Source organism: Plectropomus leopardus, chromosome 17 (genome assembly GCF_008729295.1).
Source record: "Plectropomus leopardus isolate mb chromosome 17, YSFRI_Pleo_2.0, whole genome shotgun sequence".
Classification (NCBI taxonomy): Eukaryota; Metazoa; Chordata; class Actinopteri; order Perciformes; family Serranidae; genus Plectropomus; species Plectropomus leopardus.
The window spans coordinates 25,689,442-25,707,640 of record NC_056479.1 but is presented as its reverse complement, the minus strand read 5'-3'; the positions used below and the strand labels follow the sequence as shown (position 1 = coordinate 25,707,640).

Sequence of the window (18,199 nt, the reverse complement as noted above, 5' to 3'; positions counted from 1 at the left end):
TGAACTGGTTTTGATTTCCTCTGCGTCAGCATCCCAAAAATTTTTTTGTGTTGTATCGTGTCTCAGCAAAAGCTGCAGTCTTTTTCTGGGCCTCTTAGCTGCTCTGATTTTTTTGGAGAGGGGGTTCACACCATGTTATGTATATATTTTAACTTTGCAATTATTACAAATTAGGTGAAAAAAATGCACAAATATTTTGACTAGACTGGAAGCAAAATATTTTTTTCCTATAATCCCATGGATTGTAAGGGAGACTTTATCAATCAGCATTTCTGCAAACTTCAGTATTTTGCCCTCCTGCCCTCTTTAAAAGCTAAATATTTACTTTTCTGGTTATTGAATACAGGAGTTTTTCCTCCATGTCACTAGTTGGGGATATTTTAAAGGGAAAAAAGACACCGCAGCCACATTGAGCTTAACAAAACAAGGACCTTAAACATTTATTGTAACAATGTAAAATAATTCATAAATGTATCAAGAAAGTGCACTTCTTCCAAGAATCAAACGTCCTCTATCTTAATACCCTCTTGGAAGAGTCCCTAAACTGTGCTATTTGTAACATGCTGAGACATTATCAAACAAAATCATGTTATTTCAGGATATTGTAACTTTTCTAAAATGTGCAAGTTAACTAGTAAGAAAAGTCGGATGATTTGCATAGGTAGATTTCCCCAGAAGGCTTCTCACAGCGGCTGTAAAGTATGAATTAAGTTTCATAACAAGCTCGCTGTGCATTGTGCAGCATCTCCTCAGTATTAGCAGAAAGTACATTATAAGGCTACATTTATTGTCTTGATCTCTCTAGCAAACACACCTCTTTGCCATGTAAAAGTCACATTCTTGCTCACAGTCCTCTGCTTGTCCTCTTTCATTCACACCTTCTTCCCCTCTCCCTCTGAGAGGATATGCTCCGGAGCCGCCCTCTTAAACCACTCGGACCAGGAGCCGTCATAAACACACACCCCAGGGTGCCCGAGCAGGTGAGCGGCCAGAGCCACGTGACACGCGGTAACACCGGAGCCACAGGTGGCCCAGAGCGGCTGCTCCAGGTCCACCCCGGCCTCTCTGAACAGGTTGGACAGGTCCTCAGTTCCCAGCTCCTTTCCAGAGGCGTCCATGAAAGACGTGAACGGCATGTTGATGGCGCCGGGGAAATGTCCCGGCAGCGTGTCTGTGAGGGGGAGACGGAGAAATGAGAAACATGGAACAATAATTGCATTGATTTAAAGTCCGGCGTGTATGGATTTAGGGGGATGTACTGACAGAAACTGAATAAAATCTTTTTTTAAGCATACATGAGCTGATTATATTGACATGGGGAGCGGGTCCGCATCCACGGAGGTCGCCATCTTCACTGCCATGTTTCTACAGTAGCCCACAACAGACAAACCAAGGGTCTAGATAGAGCCATTTACGTTTCCACGTTGGCCTGCGTACTTAGCAGCGTCTCTGCAGATTTTTTATTTTAACACAGGTGGCTGAAAGCTCAGGAAGAAATCTAGTAAGTAGACCTTTAATCAATATTTTTTGTAAAACCAGTAGCTTGACATTGTGATTTACGTTAATGCACAACAGCAAATAAAACAGTGTATTTAAAATGACAACTCATTAATAACCTTCTTTGTTATCTTATTTTGAATAATCACAAGACCAGAAAATGTAAACAATGGCACATTTTCTATTCATTACACCCAGAAAGCAACATGGAAACCTTCATGTAAGCTGTCCTTAATTTGTAATCTGTCATTGCTTGAGTCTTTGAAAACCTGATTGAAAGTAGTTTTCTTGTGCTGCATTCAAACACTTTTAACAAACATTTAAAATTTGAAACGTGAGCAAATTGGTGCAATTCCTTTCAAAACATCGCAAAAAAAACAATGAGCCGATTGGCATGAAATGAGAGAGAGCAATATCAAGAAATTTAATAATAATCATAATAATTTCATTTTTTATATTATTAAGTTAATAGTTTTATTTTTAAAATATATATTAATTTATTGTTATTATTTATTTAAATTAATAAGAATCTTAACTTAATTTTAAAAACCAAAATGATATAAATTATTTTTAAAATTATTATAGTCTTATTATTATAGCTAATTATTATAGTATTATTATTATTATATTATAAAAAACATAATAATCTCTATTTATTAATTGTATTTTATCACTTTTACCAGGTCAAATTCCTGTTTTTGTTCTTTTACTTTTTTCTTTTCTGTGATAATTTCAGGTCATTTCTTGTAGATTTTAAGCGTTTTCTTGGTATTTTTTGCATCATTTATTGTTAAGTTTCTTCATGTTTTTGTGAGATATGAAGCTAATTTGCTTCGGTTTCAAAGGGTTAATTCATTGCTAAGTGCAAAATTGCACTGCCTTATTTTCATGCAAACCTTAGCTGTGCACTTGCTACACTTTTCCCCTGAGAACTCTTTATTTTGGAAATTTTAGACATACAAATTTGTGACCTCTCTTTACAAACTTAAGTTTTAAGGGTCTAATCCTGCTCACCGTCTCTGGGCTCCGGTTCAACGCCCCTGAACCTCCCTGCTGACCTGGCGTCCACCACCTGGACCTTCTTGGTCGCGATGTTGTCCAGCATGTCTTCATAACTCTTGACCCAGGGCTGATTCAAATCCGCTTTAAACTCTCGGAAGTCCGGCTTGCAGTACTCTCAGCTGTCACCGGGAAGCCTCCAGCCAGCCAGTTCTTCATACCTCCGTCCAGCACCGACACCAAACCGTGACCGAACAACCGGAACATCCACCAGACCCGGGGCGCGCCGAAAGACCCGAAGTCGCTGGTGTCATAAACCACGACGTGCGTGTCGTTACCGATGCCCAGATCCCCCACATACTGGGAGAAGTGGGTGGCAGTGGGCAGCATGTGGTCCAGCGCAGAGGACTTGTCACAGCAGTCGTCGATGTCAAAAAAAGACGCGCCCGGTATGTGTTTCTGCGCAAATTCAGCTCTCGGGTCCCGCTTGGTTTTCGGGAGGTACCAGGAGGAGTCCAGAATACGGAGCTTTGGTCCGACGAGGTTGTTTCTGACAGCATCTGCCAGCCACTGAGCCGACACCAGAGCCCGGGTCTGAGCCGCCATGACGAGGCGCTTAGATAATGAAAATAATACAGGCTGCGGGCGCTAGAGGGGACAAACGGACTCTTTAGAGCAACAAACGCCCCTTGAACTTTATTCAAACTAGGCAAAATAAAATATATTTGTCTGTGTCTACGATGTGCATTAACGTAAATTTGTAACTGTATTTCATCCCATCTGCATATTTTATTCAATTTAATATATATATATATTTTTTTTTAATATATTGACATGTAATTGCCTTTTTTTGTTTTGTTAATATTTTATTGTCTTATTGGTGTAATTTTCGGAGACTTGCAAAACTTTATATACAGTTGTTTGTGTTATCAATTTAATTTGACCTGTGTTATTTCATTTTTGTTTCATGTGAAGTACTACTTTGAGCCGCATGTTTATTATAAAAAGTGCTACATAAATGAAGCTGAGTTGAGCTTTAATTCATGATCTCATAACGGAAACATAATAAATATAAGATCCAGGAAACGATGGCCCCGAGGGTCAAAACAATCCAACATATGCAAAAAACACTACAACATGTTCCAAAAGACACATTTCAGAAAACAAAATAATATTTCCTAAAACACTAAATTTCCCCAAACATTTAAGAAAACAAAGCAGTATTTAATGAATTTCATTTAATAGTTTGAATCACAAAAATTTGCCTGAGATTTGTGTCTACGATCAGAAAATAGGGGCTGTTCTTTATTTATCAGAGAGGAGGCACTTATTTTTTTTATTTTTTTTTTAAAATCTCGACCATCAGAGCTACAAGTATCCCTCTTTGAGGGTCAATGAACTCTCTGGACTTTAAATTTTACTTTTACAAACAGAAATACTTAATTGTCATACTCGTATATTTTTTGTGCTGTTTTCCTGTAAATGGTAAAGTGGGAGATAAATGCAGAATTACTGAATGCATTGTGGGAAGTGTTATTGCCATTAGTAATATTGAAAATGGACATGAAAAGGTTAAACACAAGTATGTGAATATTTTGTGAATATCTCCTCTGTGTTATATCTTTTCATATCATTATTTATAAAAAAAAAAAGTTAAAAAAAAAAAAAAAAAAAAGAAAAAAAGACCTTCACAAAGAAAATATTTGATTTTCATTTAAAAATACAAAAATGAAAAAAGAAAAGAAATAAAAATCCCTCCCCAGTGCATAAAAAAAAATACTTGACACGACTCAACCAATTCGTACAACCCCCTCCCCTCTCATAAATATCAAACAGTCCCTTAAATTACAAAACGCACACATTCTTACACTCGGATTCAATGAAAAGCCATTATAATCATTGAAAAAGATTGTTTATTTGATTAACATATCAAAATTCATTCAAACAAATGCTAAGGTGCTTTATCTAAAGTAGTTTACAGAGGCTGCTACATAAAGTACAAACTGAACTTACAAAGTTTTCCAAGGCATACTTAAAATAATTTTAAAATATATATATTTTTAAGTGCACTTCCTCTAAAGCACCAGCAGACTGCGCCATGTGGATACATTTCTTTTAAAGTCCACAAAGGAGCAAAGTGTAACAATGCACGAAGCTTTGAATTGTGACAAACGAGCCGGAAAAGTGCTTAAAAAATACAAATATTCTCATAATCTGGTTGCTATATTGGAATGAAAAACACGATAATCTTGCTTGAAACAAAAGAAAATATTGGCACCATTTTCATGAGGTCTGACCAGCTGAGTATACTTCATATCACTAAATGTGGTCGTAATTAAAGTCAGAAATGAGAATCTGACAACAGCAACAGTTAAGAAAATCGTGACATTCATTCACAATTTGGGGTGAACTTTCCTGTTTAAGTCTTTACGATTAAGGTTAAATTGTCATGGATCAATCAGGAAAACAAAGTGATTTTTTTTTCAATCTGATTTGCGAATGAAACCGTCGTGGTCCGCCTCAGAGCTTGCCTTTGACCTCGGAGACGACATGCTCCGGCGGAGCCTTGGTGAACCACTCATACCAGGATCCATCGTACACAGCTGCGTCCGGGGCGCCGCACAGGTGGGCGGCCAGCACCATGTGACAGGCGGTCACGCCGGAGCCGCAGGATCCACAGATTGGCCTTTTCAGGTCAACCTGTGACTTCTCAAAGAATTTCTTCAGCTTCTCTGTGGACAGCATCACGCCATCGTCATCCAGAAACTCAAGGAACGGCATGCATTTGGACCCGGGGATGTGACCTGGTTGGACACCTGTGAGAATATGCTGTATTAGTTTATCTCACTGCACACGTGTAGCATAATTAAGTACACACAAATGTAAAGAAGGCCCTAAAAATCATATTTCTTTAAGAATATGTGAAGAATTAATTAACTGGCATCAATTTTTAACTGTATTTCATCCCATCTGCTTATTTTATTCAATTTAATACATTTTGGGGTTTTTTATATATAGACATGTAATTGTCTTTTTTTTGTTTTGTTAATATTTTATTGTTTTATTGGTGTAATTTTCTAGACTTGCAAAACTTTATATACAGTTGTTTGTGTTATCAATTTAATTGGGCCTGTGTTATTTCATTTTTGTTTCATGTGAAGTACTTTGAGCCGCATGTTTATTATAAAAAGTGCTACATAAATGAAGCTGAGTTGAGCTTCAATTCATGATCTCATAACGGAAGCATAATAAATATAAGATCCAGGAAACGATGGCCCCGAGGGTCAAAACAATCCAACATATGCAAAAAAACACTACAACATTTTCCAAAAGACAACATTTCAGAAAACAAAATAATATTTCCTAAAACACTAAATTTCCTCAAACATTTTAGAAAACAAAACATCATTTCAGAAAACAAAACAGTATTTAATTATTTTAATTATTTAATTTCATTTAATAGTTTGAATCACAAAAATTTGCCTGAGATTTTGTCCTATTTTTGGAGATACGGTAGTGTTTTGGGGTAATGTTATTTTGTTTTCTGAAATGTAGTGTTTTAGGAAAGAAAGTGTTTCAGTGTTTTGGGAAATGTTGTGGTCTGAAAATTGTTCTGGGAAATGTAGTGAGTTTTTTTGTTTTGTTTTGTTTGTTTTTAAGTTGTAGTGTTTTTGGAAAAGTTGCAGTGCTTAAGAAATGCTATCTTGTTTTGTGAAACATTGTTTCGTTTCTTTAAATGTACTGTTTTGGGAAGTGTTGCTGTGTTTTGGGAATTGTTGCCATGTTTCGGAAAATGCTGTAGTGTTTTGGGAAATGTAGTATTTTGGAATTGTTGTGTTTTGGAAAATGTAGTGTTTTGGGAATTGTTGTGTTTTGGAAAATGATGCCATGTTTTGGCAAATGTTGTAGTTTTGTAGAAAATATTTTTTTTTTGGGAAATGTTGAAGTGGTCCGTAAATTGTTTTGGGAAATGGTAGTGTTTAGAGACATATAATGTTTTGAAAAATATCTTGTTTTGGGAAGTGGACCACTGTACCAAGGTGCTCCCATACATTCAGAAAAATAACTTAAGTACTGAATATTTGCGTGTAAAGATAAAGTTATATTTACCCTCCCTCGGTTCTGGTTCTCTCCCCTGGAACCTCTCATGCGGCCTCACATCCACCACCTGGAACTGCTGAGTGGAAATGTTTTCCGTTATGTCCTCAAATGACTTCACCCAGGAGCGGTTCATGGTGGCGCTGAAGCGCGCGGCCTCCGGCTTGGTGTACGCGCCTGAGGTTGGGTGACCCTCCCTGACCCAGCTCCTGAAACCCCCGTCCAGCACCGACACCTGAGGGTGGCCAAACAACCGGAACATCCACCAAACCCTGGTGCAGGAAAACAACCCAAAGTCACTGGCGTCGTAGACAACCACATGGCTGTCGTTTCCAATGCCCAAATTCCCGACGTAGTCGGAGAAAAACTGCTCAGTCGGGAGCATATGATCAAACTTTGAGGTCCTGTCCGAGCACTCGTCGATGTCGAAAAAAGACGCCCCCGGGATGTGAGATTGAGCAAATTCCTTCTTGCCGTCTCGGTTCATCATCGGGAGGTACCAGGAGGTGTCCAGGACCCGCAGACGGGGTCCGACAAGGTTGCGGTTGACCATGTTTGCAAGCCATTTTGCAGAAACTAAAGCTTGAGTTTGCAGCCCCATACCTGTTTGCAGCAGAGACAAGTGCAGTCTGAGTGCAGCTCTCCTCAACTGAACTTTCCTCTGCTGAGTGATTGGCAACAACAAGTCAGTGCTTTTTGCCTCCACCTGCTGGTCAGGAGCGTGGAAAACAAGCTGTGGGATATTACAGAGACGCAGCACTGTGGTGACTCCTACAGCTGACACTTTCCTCAGTGGTGAAATCTAACATTCACTCAAGTTTTGCACTTAAATAATCTGACAGTTCATAAAAGCACTTAAAAATCTGAGTTTGAATTTATTAATCCTGACTGTTTTTGTTCTTTTTTAAAAAATTAAAAAAAAAAATCATTTTGGCTTTGTTCATGTACATGCCATAAATTCAGGCAATATTGTGTATTTTTGTTTAATTTTGGAATTTCTAGCTCAGCTCCTACAATAAGTCTGAAATACACCGTGTGAACAAAATTGTCACGTTTATACTGTTAAGTGCAAAAAATGCGCCATTGAAACCAATTCAAATGGCAATTTTGTCATTTTACCATTTTACCATATTTGACATATGGAGAAAATACATGCTATTTCCAGTAGGTGCACTGTCACAATCAGAACTGCTGCAAATCATTGACTTATCCCAGGCTGTGATAATAATAAAATAAAATAAAATAAAATAAACCACTTGAAAATAATTAAAGTTTTGTAGTTTCATTTTTTATCTAAAAACATAGTGGCATCATGACAAAAACCTGGCATTTAAAGGGTTAAAGGTGGGGTGTTTGTTAAAAATGAACTCAATGAAAGTAGAAACTGATATTAATATATAGTGTATTTTAAAGATTGATTTTGAAAAGCACATTCTGATATAAAAGGGGGCCCAAAGGGTTAAATCTGTTTGGTCTTTGTGTGTGTGCTAGTGGTTGGTATAATTGTTTAGAAATGTTCTCTGTATCTCTGAGAGGATGGCTGATTTTACCTCATCAACACTCCCTGTTATTGATGTTTAAATGCTTCCTTACACATGATGATGATGATGATGATGATCATGAAGCTACGTGACTGTTTATGAAACACAAACAGGGAAGAGACAGACTGAGGGAGAGAGGGACAGAGAGAGAGGGGAGGCACAAAACTTGATTGTTTAATTGGAGTCACTGCTTCCATATTACAGGCAAACCCTTGTTTTTGTAGTCCGACCAAGTTTTCCTCCCACTGACTGTTCTTCCCTCAAACCAACTGGCCAGATCTTAGAGAAATTACCATATTGAGGTAAGCTGATTTTCTCTCTGAAATTAAATATCTGTCAATAATGTAGAAAAGATAAGACTGATTTATAATCATGTGATGACAATAGCACTTTATTTGGATAATCCATCTGCAGGTAGTTTACAGAGTATTTGTAAAATTTTAACGTCTTATTAGTTGAGATTTAACAATCGCACTTTCTTCTAGATGTTTCACAGACTTATCTATAGATTACATTTGAGAACTCATGAACATATTCTCAGAATTTAATTGAACTTGAACTATTTGCTCAAACTATGCTGCATAGGTTGAGTGAATAGTTCAAATTCACCTAAATTATTCTTAGAATAGGTTTTAATTGTCAAATGTACTCCAGAGATTAATATCTAAGCAGACTGTTGTGTTGATGTTTTTGTACTGCAGGTGTGAAAAGTTAAATTAAATGAATAATAATAAATAATTTGAAGAATACCTTGTTTGGATGTAACTCTAAATGAAATATGAAATATGTGATTTTGATTGCTCTTTAGCAGTTTTGGAGTTGATCTCTTGTCTTAAGAATAGTTTTAAAATGGTATTAATAAGACATCAAATACAAAAAGTCATGAGCACACACAAACATTGATATCAGCCTTCTCTAATAAAAGAAAATTGCATTTTGTGACTGAAAGCTGAGATATCTTAACATTGCATACTAAAAAACAAACAATATCCTTGTAACTTCTGTTAATTCACATATTTCACTGTGAACCATTTTTATAGAGACGATTTATTTGGCAGAAAGGTTTTAATCCTAAAAATGTAATTGAGATCATGTTTCTGGAAAGAAAATTTTCTGAATGTTTTTTTTTAATTTACATTTGATTTCATTTTATTCAATTTTTTAAATGTCATTTATCTTTTTATCAGGAGAGGAGAGGGGTAGGGGGGCTCATTTTTAAATGTCTTGAGCGACACAGACTAAATTCATTTACCTTGATCGTACAGGGGCAATTACAGAAATGTCGGAGATCTCAAAACCTTAAAAAGTTAAATAGAAATGATTTGCAATGCTTGATACCACTGGGGTTAAAACTCTATTTATGCAATTTGGGTGAACTTTAAAGTATGGAAATTAAAAATAAAGATAAAATCATAAAATCTTTGAAGTCATTGATGAAGTCATTTTTCCTGGTTCAAAAACAAAAACAAAACAAAAACAATTTTGACAGCCATATATCGGATAATTTGAATCTTATGGAAAAGCCAAGCCAAATGTCCTGAAGGTACATTAAGAAAATTTTATTTATCATGTAATATATAGTGGTAGTTCTGCTTGTACTCAGTACAAATGAGCTATTGGAATCACAAGACCGGTATCCTTGCAGAACCTGAATCCATCCTCAGATAGACCACAGACAGCCAGCATTGTGTGGAGGAGTTGAACTTATGAGACAAATCAGGAGAAATCTAATTTCCCAAAAGTCATAAATTGAGGGACGCATTCCCCTGACAACCAGCGACAATCAATGCCCAGCTTCAGTTTGTTTTTGTTTTTTTTTTTTTACAGAGGAGTGGTGGAAAGGAGTAAGGGATTTCACGTGCGAGCAGATGGGGTTAGTTATCAGTGATTACTCGGGTCCGTAAAGCCGCTGAGTCCAGGAGATATTATCTCACACAGGAGTAAAATCTGGATGCATTCCAGTCATGTTTACTGCGTTAATAAACAAAGAGACCTGTGTTTGATTCAGCTGTCCATTACCAAAAATCAGATAATTGACTTACTGGTTCCACTAATGTGAGAAAGGTCGGACATCATGTGAAGGAAATGTAAAGGGCAGCGAGAGGGGGCACATGCCAGTTTGTGTCTGCTTGTACTGTATGCCAGAAAAAAAATGACATGACAGCTGCTTTGGGAGGCTGTACACTCACAGTAATGTTTTCAGCTGAATGCTAACTGTAATATTTAACATGATCACCACTTACAGTAGTTGCATCCATTTGTATATTAGCATACTAACATTTAGAAATAGTACTAAACACAAAGTACAGCTAAAGCTGATGGGAACGTCATCTCTCATACCTGCATTTTGCAAAAGAATTTTGCAGAGATGGATTTTGGATTATTGCAGAAAATAAGCTCTATGACAGACAAAGGTTTATGCTCACACATTTTTTCCAGTAAGATATTCTTCATGAATAGACACCACATTTCTGACTTTTGAAGCGCAAATGCAATCACTAGATGTAAAGAGCTAACACTGAACTACACCGCAGTTGTATGGCTTCAGTGTTTCCACCACAACAAGACTGTAAGCTGTGTTTCTCACATCGTTTATTACCTTGTGATGGTCCGAGAGGAAATGTCAAGGGGTAACTAAACTCATTAGGATTCATATTCCAGTCCCAGTATAGGAGTGGACCGACTGACTAACACTGAAGGATAAACAAAGGTTAATCAGCCTGCAATTTGTTAGGGCTAACAACATTTGTTTTCTGAAATTACATGTAAAATCAGTTATATGCTACACACTTCACATGCAGGTACATGGTTTTCTTTGTCTGTGTTCCTCAAATGCCTCTAATGCTTGTTGATGTGCGCTCTGTTGCAGCTACAATGCACAGTCTTGTCCATCAAAGAACCAGTTCATGGCACCACCATTCATTCTTTCTCTCTTTTTCTCCTTCTTTATGATATCAACAGGATGGCCCTTTTCGACTACCCTGTACCAGAGTTGGATGTGACCTTGCAAGAAGTGAGCCGTGTCCTGCAGCTCACTTTAAGTCCTGACCTTTACCCAGAGTTTAAAAGCACCCTGGAACAGCAGAGGGAGCTCCTTCAAGACGCCCAACAAAAATTTGCAACTAGAGCTTCAGGCCAAGAGAACTGGGTGACGGAGCAGTTCAAGAGAGGTCTGCTGTCCTGTGCTGACCCACTGCCCACCTCTACTGCCCTTCCTGTTGTTCTTCTTTCTTCCAAAGCAAAGGGATGCACTCAGCTGGGGAGGGCAGCCTCTCTGCTCTGGGCAGCAGCAAAGCTGTACAGTGAGCCTTTGTTATTGGAGGGCAATGTGCCAATGGAACGCACACAACAGTCTGAGGTATTCGCTGCCAGCCGGATTCCTGGAAGGAGTCACGATGAGATTAGGGTGAGATTACTGGCAGTGCACAACTGATGTATAAAGGCAAACTGAAAAGTTAAAGGTTTTCATTAATCAAAATGCAACTTCTGCTCCATTTCTAATTTGTCACTTTCTAATCTTCAGGTTTACCCAGACAGCCTCCATGCCATCATCACCTGTGTGGGAGGAGTGTTCCCCGTGGACATACTGTGGCGTCCCAGCACTGGTGGGCCACTTTCTGCTCGACCGTTGATTGACATCTACAACCAGCTGTCTCAGGTGATGGATCAGCCCAGAGCAGGAAAACAGAATGATCCCTCTGAAATTTGCAGCCTCTCAGCTCTGGAGCGCAGAGCCTGGGCTACCACCAGAGAGGAGATCCTGGAACAAGGAGGGGACGCAGCGGCTTCATTAGGGATGATGGAGAGTGCTGTGCTGACACTTTGTCTGGAAGACTGTGACGCACCCTCTGAACTGGCTGATACTCTCAATGCAGTGAGGCTGGGAGGAGGAGGAGACAGACCATATCTGAGATACTATGACAAGGTATCAGAACAAATCTGGACAAAGATTTTAAACCAAGCTTAGATCAGATTTCTGTTGACCCATGATTTGATAATGATGTCAAAAGAGGCCTCCAGAGGTGCAATAATTGAGGACTGCATTGCTGCTTAAATAGAAAGAAATATTTTATGGACTAAGGAAATAAACCAATCTTTGTTTTTCTACTTCTTTGAACAGGTGGTGAACCTGGTGGTGTTCAAGGACAGCACAGCTGGGATGGTGTTTGAGCACAGTGCTGTGGATGGGATGGTGGCTGGCCTTGTGACTGAGCATGTGTACAAACTGTCTGAGACTGCAGACTTAAAAGTAGTCCATATTGATACAGAAAAAGTGAATGGGTCTGTCACAGTAAACAATTCTGTTTGTCCTACTTCCCTAACATTCCCCTTGCAAGGAGTAAATACCCCCAAACTGAGCCCTGACTTAAAAGCAACACATCCAGTTCTCACTTTTGATGTGGCCTCCTTTCCTGATGTCTTCTCTACTCTCAGGGGCCAGAGAGGTCTGTATGATGCTTGGATCAACTTCTCTTTGCAGCTTTCCCTGAGGCAGACTCTTGGGGAAACTGCTGCCAATCACCTGCTTGTCACACCTACCCATATGCGCCACTACAAACATGGCCGTTGTGATCCTACGTACTCACTCACCATGCATTCTCACAAGTTAGTAGGTGCCTTAGCATCCTGCATCAGCCAAAATAACACAATCCAATACACAACTGATCTCCTACGCCTGTTCCATCTGGCATTTTTGGAGCATAAAAGCCTCATCAAAAACACAAAAAGTGGTCAAGGAGTTGGTCCTCACCTAGCTGCCCTGCGTCGATTGTTGCCATCTGACAATCCAATTAAGAAGTACCTGGACCCCTTTGGATGTCCATCTGTGTACCTCACTGGTTCGGATCTGGCGGAGGATGTGGAATGTGGAGTAGGGAATGTTTATGCCCAAGATCAGCTGGCTATAACCTACCTTGGGAGGAGAGACAAGGTTCGCATTGTGCTTAATGGGAAAGGGAGCTTTGCTTTGGCACTGGAGAAGCTTCAAAAAAGCCTAAAGGTAAACATAAAGCTTGTAATGCTTCTAGCCCTAAGATACGCCATTGCATGCCAAATGGGAGGCCTGGAGTGTGTACTAAATCAGGGTCAAACAGAGAAAATGAATGGAGGGACGTACCACTGTCCAGAAAGCTCAGACAATGTTGACTCCACCTCTGGCATGAGCACAGACTACACTCTGGTGATCCATGGTGGTGCAGGAGAGGAAATGATGCTGAACACTGAAGTGATCGGGGTTATTGAGTTTGCTCTACAGACAGCCTTAACCCTTGGATCCCACCTGCTCCAACAAGGTGGCAAGAGTCTGGACGCAGTTGAGAAGTCAGTAGAAGCTCTGGAGGACTGCTTCCTGTTCAATGCAGGTAAAGGCTCAGTGTTTAACAAAGATGGCAAAAATGAAATGGAGGCAACCATTGTGGATGGCAGTGCAATGAGATCAGGGTCTGTTGCTTGCGTGCAAAGTGTGAAGAACCCAATAAAAGCAGCCAGATGTGTCATGGAAAAAAGCTCACATTCACTCATTGTGGGAGACGGGGCTGAGGAGTTTCTGCAAGGGTTGGAGGAGAAGGAGAAGGCTGTTGGGCCTGAGTATTTCTACACTGATACACGTCACAGACAGTTAACTGCAAAGCTCGCTGTTGGAAATACCTCGAAAAACAATCACCCTCAGACAGTTGGAGCTGTGGCCTTGGATCGTTGGAGCGGGTTGGCTGCTGCATCCTCCACAGGTGGGTTAGTAGGAAAGCTGAAAGGGCGAGTTGGGGATACAGCAGTAGTAGGGGCAGGAATATATGCTGATGACAAGTTAGCAATTGCCTGCTCTGGAGATGGAGATGTATTTCTGAGGCACACAGTTGCACAGAAAATAGCTGGTCTCTACCACCACAAAGGCTATAGCCTTAGGGAGGCATGCAGAGAAGTGGTGGCTGAAAATCTGGATGGGATCTGTGCAGGAATTGTTGCTGTGGACAACAAAGGTGGTGCCATCATTGAAACGAATGCTGGTGTGATGTTTGTGGGCTCAATGATTGGTGGCATTTCAAGAGTAGAGGTCCTAAGGCCCCTGAAGGGCCTCTCCAATGTGATCTGGGAAACAGATGACCTGATTGCCTACCTAGATCCCAACCCCTGGACCCCTGGATCAACCATTCTGACCAGAAAGGCTCTTAGTGGAGCAAGGAGCATCTTCCAGTTGGCTACACCTGATTTTGTGGCTGTGCTGCAAGGAGCAAAAGCTGTGTCAAGCTTGCTATGTGAGCGATTGGGAGTGCAGCGCTGTGCCTTGGTTTTCAATCCAACTCCTGATCAGCCAGCACAAATCACACTGCTCCCACTACATGGCCTAGAACCAAAGTGGCAGCCCCATCTTGCACAAGAGGAGGAATTCCACCCCTACGATCCTGGCTACTGCACCTCAAAAAGTGGCCCACGCTGGGATGATGAAGCACTAGCCCAGGTTCAAGCCAAAATTAGAAATGGACTGCCAACACCAAATGCACCCTCTTGCTTTGACTTCTTTGGAGATGCCTCCAATGATAACCTGTTCAGTCGCATTGTACGAGGAGAACAGCAGCAGTGGAGAGTGTGGGAAGACAGTGAGCATGTTGCCTTCCTGACACCATACCCAAACACTCCTGGACTAACTGTTGTGGTGCCGCGCAAACCCCTGTCCAGTGACATCTTCAAACTGGAAGAAGCTGACTACAAAGCACTGATCTTAGCCACATATAAAGTTGCCCAACTACTCAAAGAGGGGATGAGAGCTCGAGATGTTGCGCTGATCTTTGAGGGCTTTGAGATTGACTATGCTCATGCCAAGCTAATCCCTTTGTTACCTGCACCAGATGGCACTAAGCCTGCTGAGCTGCAACCAGAAAGCTTCCAAAGCTACCCTGGATATGTGTCATCACTTCATGGCCTGGCTGCTGACCCTGAGGACCTCAGAAAGACCCACTGGAGAATCACCCAGTGCAGGCCTCCTCATTCTTGGCAAGACCCTCAGTCCCACTCCACACTTGCCATCAAGAGCCAGTGGTACCGCAACCTGTTCCAGATTCAAAACACGCTTTTTCACAGCACAGTGGAATATTTCCACACTTCCTGCCAGTTCTCTTATGCTTTAACCCCTCTCACCACAGATACCATCTCTTCACCAATGGGCCTGGGATCTGACTCAGAACCAGTGTCTGTTAGCCTCCTGGGCCAGGACATCTACCTGGCTGACTCAATGCAATTTGTACTTGAATACTTCCTTCGCTTCCAAGAGGACCTGCCAGGGACATACTACATATCACCCAGCTTCAGAGGGGAAGATCCCGATGCCACACACTTGAACCAGTTCTACCACGTGGAATGTGAACTGTTGGGTGACATGGACAATGCCATTTCTACAGCAGAGGGGTACTTGGCTCATCTCACCAAGTCCATGTTGAAGAAACACTCTGAGATGATACTCAACACCGCCGGGACCCTTGAACATGTCAAAGCCATGCTGAGTAAGCTGGATGGGAAAAACCCTCTCCCAAGAATCCCTCTAGACCAGGCCATTCCCATGATGCCTTCGGCTGACTGCTTAGAGTGGGTTCAAGATGGGCAGCCACAGTTTGGTAGAAAGCTAACACGCAAAGGAGAGCGGGTCTTGATCGAGAACTACGGTGGTGCTGTTTGGCTGACTGAGATGGACCACCTAGGAGTTCCCTTCTATCAAGCGTATGTGGAGGGCACTGGGCGGTGCAAAGCCAAAGCTGCTGACCTTCTCCTTGGTCTTGGTGAGACTGTAGGTCTTGGTGAACGACATTCCACCCCTGAGATGGTGCAGGAAGCTCTCAGGCACCATACAGTGCCAGAACAGTCCTACAAATGGTACATCAACATGCGGCAAGTGAAACCACTCCTCACCAGTGGATGGGGCATGGGGACAGAGCGCTACTTGTGTTGGCTGCTTCAGCATGATGACATCAGAGATATGCATATCATTCCTCGGATGAAAGGAATGAAGTACATGCCCTGATCATAAGTACTCCACAGATTTTCAGGCCACACATTGTGATAACTTGCATTAATGGAGCCAAAGAGGAATATACAATATGGTTTTGACCGTAAAAATGCCTCAGTAATCCAGACTCTGGATATTCTACCCAAAGTTGGGTGTCTTAATGATTAACAATGAACTTTCCTGCATTCCTTATAAAGAAAAATTCCCACAGCACTTAGCCCTAACCAAACCTTGTGCCCTTCAGAGGGAAATGTTTCTGAAAATTGAGTTTTTTTGGCACTGCAACAAAAACATCATCATGGAAATGAGAAAATTAAATAAATGTAGAGAAGATTTCATTTGAGGTTACAGGAAGTAAATCAACAAAAGTCATCTTAAGTGGTGAAGCTGCAGTGCCAATCTAACTGCAAAGTATAAATTGTTTCAGTATTTTAATTTTCTCCTGTGAGTCTTATTTAAAGTGTTGACAAAATAATTAGTTTCATGGTATACAAAATATAGTTACATTTTGTAGACTATGTAAGGACAGCATACAGAAACACATCTGTAGGTTGTTGTTTTTTTGCCACACTTGCATAAATGATAATACAAAATCTGCAAGTGACTTTGTTCCTCACTATATTGTTTTGTTTTATTTCTACTACATTGTCTTTGTATTTAAAGGATTTTTGTGAAAGCAATATGGATCATGCATCATTTCTCTTTTCAATTAAGTAAAATGACTTTTTAAAAACATATCCAGTGTGGATGAATTATTGACAAGCTCAACTGGGACCATTGTATTTGTGTGTGTATGTTTTTACTTTATAGGGATTTAGTACAAGACTGCCAAATCATTCCAATAATTAAGAATACCACATACACAGATTTGCTCACACACATGCAAATTGTGCACACTTACTAACACTTCACAGTGCTTTCCAAGGTAACATCGCAAAGGCCTCCATTGCACCTGAAGTCAGCATGTCATAAGGCAATGTTTATGAATAAAACCCAACTTAAAAAAACTGGGTAATTACTGATGATTACTATTATAAAACACTGAAATTCTCCAAAGTACACTGTCATGGAAAATTTTTTTTTTTTGCTTTCAAGGTTGTAATACACATGAACCCTTTGTGTTTTAGGATTAATTTTAAGTTTTTATTGTTTTATTGTTAACCTAAAAATAATGAAATTGAGCTAGCGCCCCCCTTGCAGATACTCTGAGCACCACCCCTTGAGGATAGTAAAGACCCAGGTTTTGTGGTCTTTTCTTGTGTTGTTTTTACATTTTGAATTTTTGGTACAGCACCTTGGTTATCTGTACTTGTTTTTTTTTTAATGCTCTTAATTTATTTTCTGTAAACATTTTTTTCTTTAAAATTTTTTGGTGATTTGCTAAAAAAGAAAAAAATATAATAATAAAATGAGAAAAAAAAATAAAAAAAGAACACACACACACACACACACACACACACACACACACACACTATAAATAATAATAATAATAATAATAATCGACATGCTAATAATAATAATATATTAATAATAATTTATATATATATATATATACATCACGTAAAATCAATCAGATTTGGCAAAACGAATAATTAGTATAGAAATAGTATAAAAAATAAATAAATTGAAATAAAACAACATAAAATGACCAAATATGTATAAATGTATCGTAACAAAACGGTAATAACCCGGATGTATCGTTGAGTAGTAGACTATTTGTTTCCGGTTGTCACTGTCGATCTGACCCCGGCTGGAGCAGAGCCCTGCCTCTGTCTGAAGATAATCTTTGCTCTAATTTCTCAAACGTAGGTTGGTGTGGGTGTTTCTTGCCGTGAGTACTTGTGTTTGTGTTTCCTCTTTACGCTGCGAGCTTTAAAACATGAGCGCGATCCGCCAAAACGGCTGATTAACGGAAAGGTCGCAGCCTAACAGCTAGTTAGCTCGTTAAGCTAACATGCTAGTCAGGAGTGAATGTGTGACTTTCCGAGGAGCCAGCCATTTTCTACAGACAACTGAACCTCGCTGGATTACACTGCAAATGTTTTACAGTCGGCGGAGGTAATGGTCACAT

General features: G+C 40.0%; 3 protein-coding genes across 3 annotated transcripts; 1 reads left to right on the top strand and 2 right to left on the bottom strand.

Moving 5' to 3' along the window:
• Positions 1-409: 409 nt before the first annotated feature.
• Positions 410-3,213, bottom strand: LOC121956945 (3-mercaptopyruvate sulfurtransferase-like). The gene is given in 3 exon segments (XM_042505398.1): positions 410-1,171; positions 2,512-2,674; positions 2,677-3,213. Coding segments are annotated over 3 exon segments (888 nt in total). The 5' UTR covers positions 3,103-3,213; the 3' UTR covers positions 410-872.
• Positions 3,214-4,425: 1,212 nt separating this feature from the next.
• Positions 4,426-7,238, bottom strand: LOC121957083 (3-mercaptopyruvate sulfurtransferase-like). Its single transcript, XM_042505595.1, has 2 exons — positions 6,607-7,238; positions 4,426-5,312 (listed from the first exon to the last, which is right to left on the bottom strand). The coding sequence occupies exons 1-2, from the start codon at positions 7,193-7,195 to the stop codon at positions 5,017-5,019; spliced, it is 885 nt and encodes a 294-aa protein (XP_042361529.1). The 5' UTR covers positions 7,196-7,238; the 3' UTR covers positions 4,426-5,016.
• A 4,231-nt stretch (positions 7,239-11,469) lies between these two features.
• LOC121956311 lies at positions 11,470-16,418 on the top strand. The gene is made up of 4 exons (XM_042504453.1): positions 11,470-11,541; positions 11,659-12,060; positions 12,256-12,416; positions 12,570-16,418. The coding sequence occupies exons 1-4, from the start codon at positions 11,470-11,472 to the stop codon at positions 16,141-16,143; spliced, it is 4,209 nt and encodes a 1,402-aa protein (XP_042360387.1). The 3' UTR covers positions 16,144-16,418.
• The last annotated feature ends 1,781 nt before the right edge of the window (positions 16,419-18,199 follow it).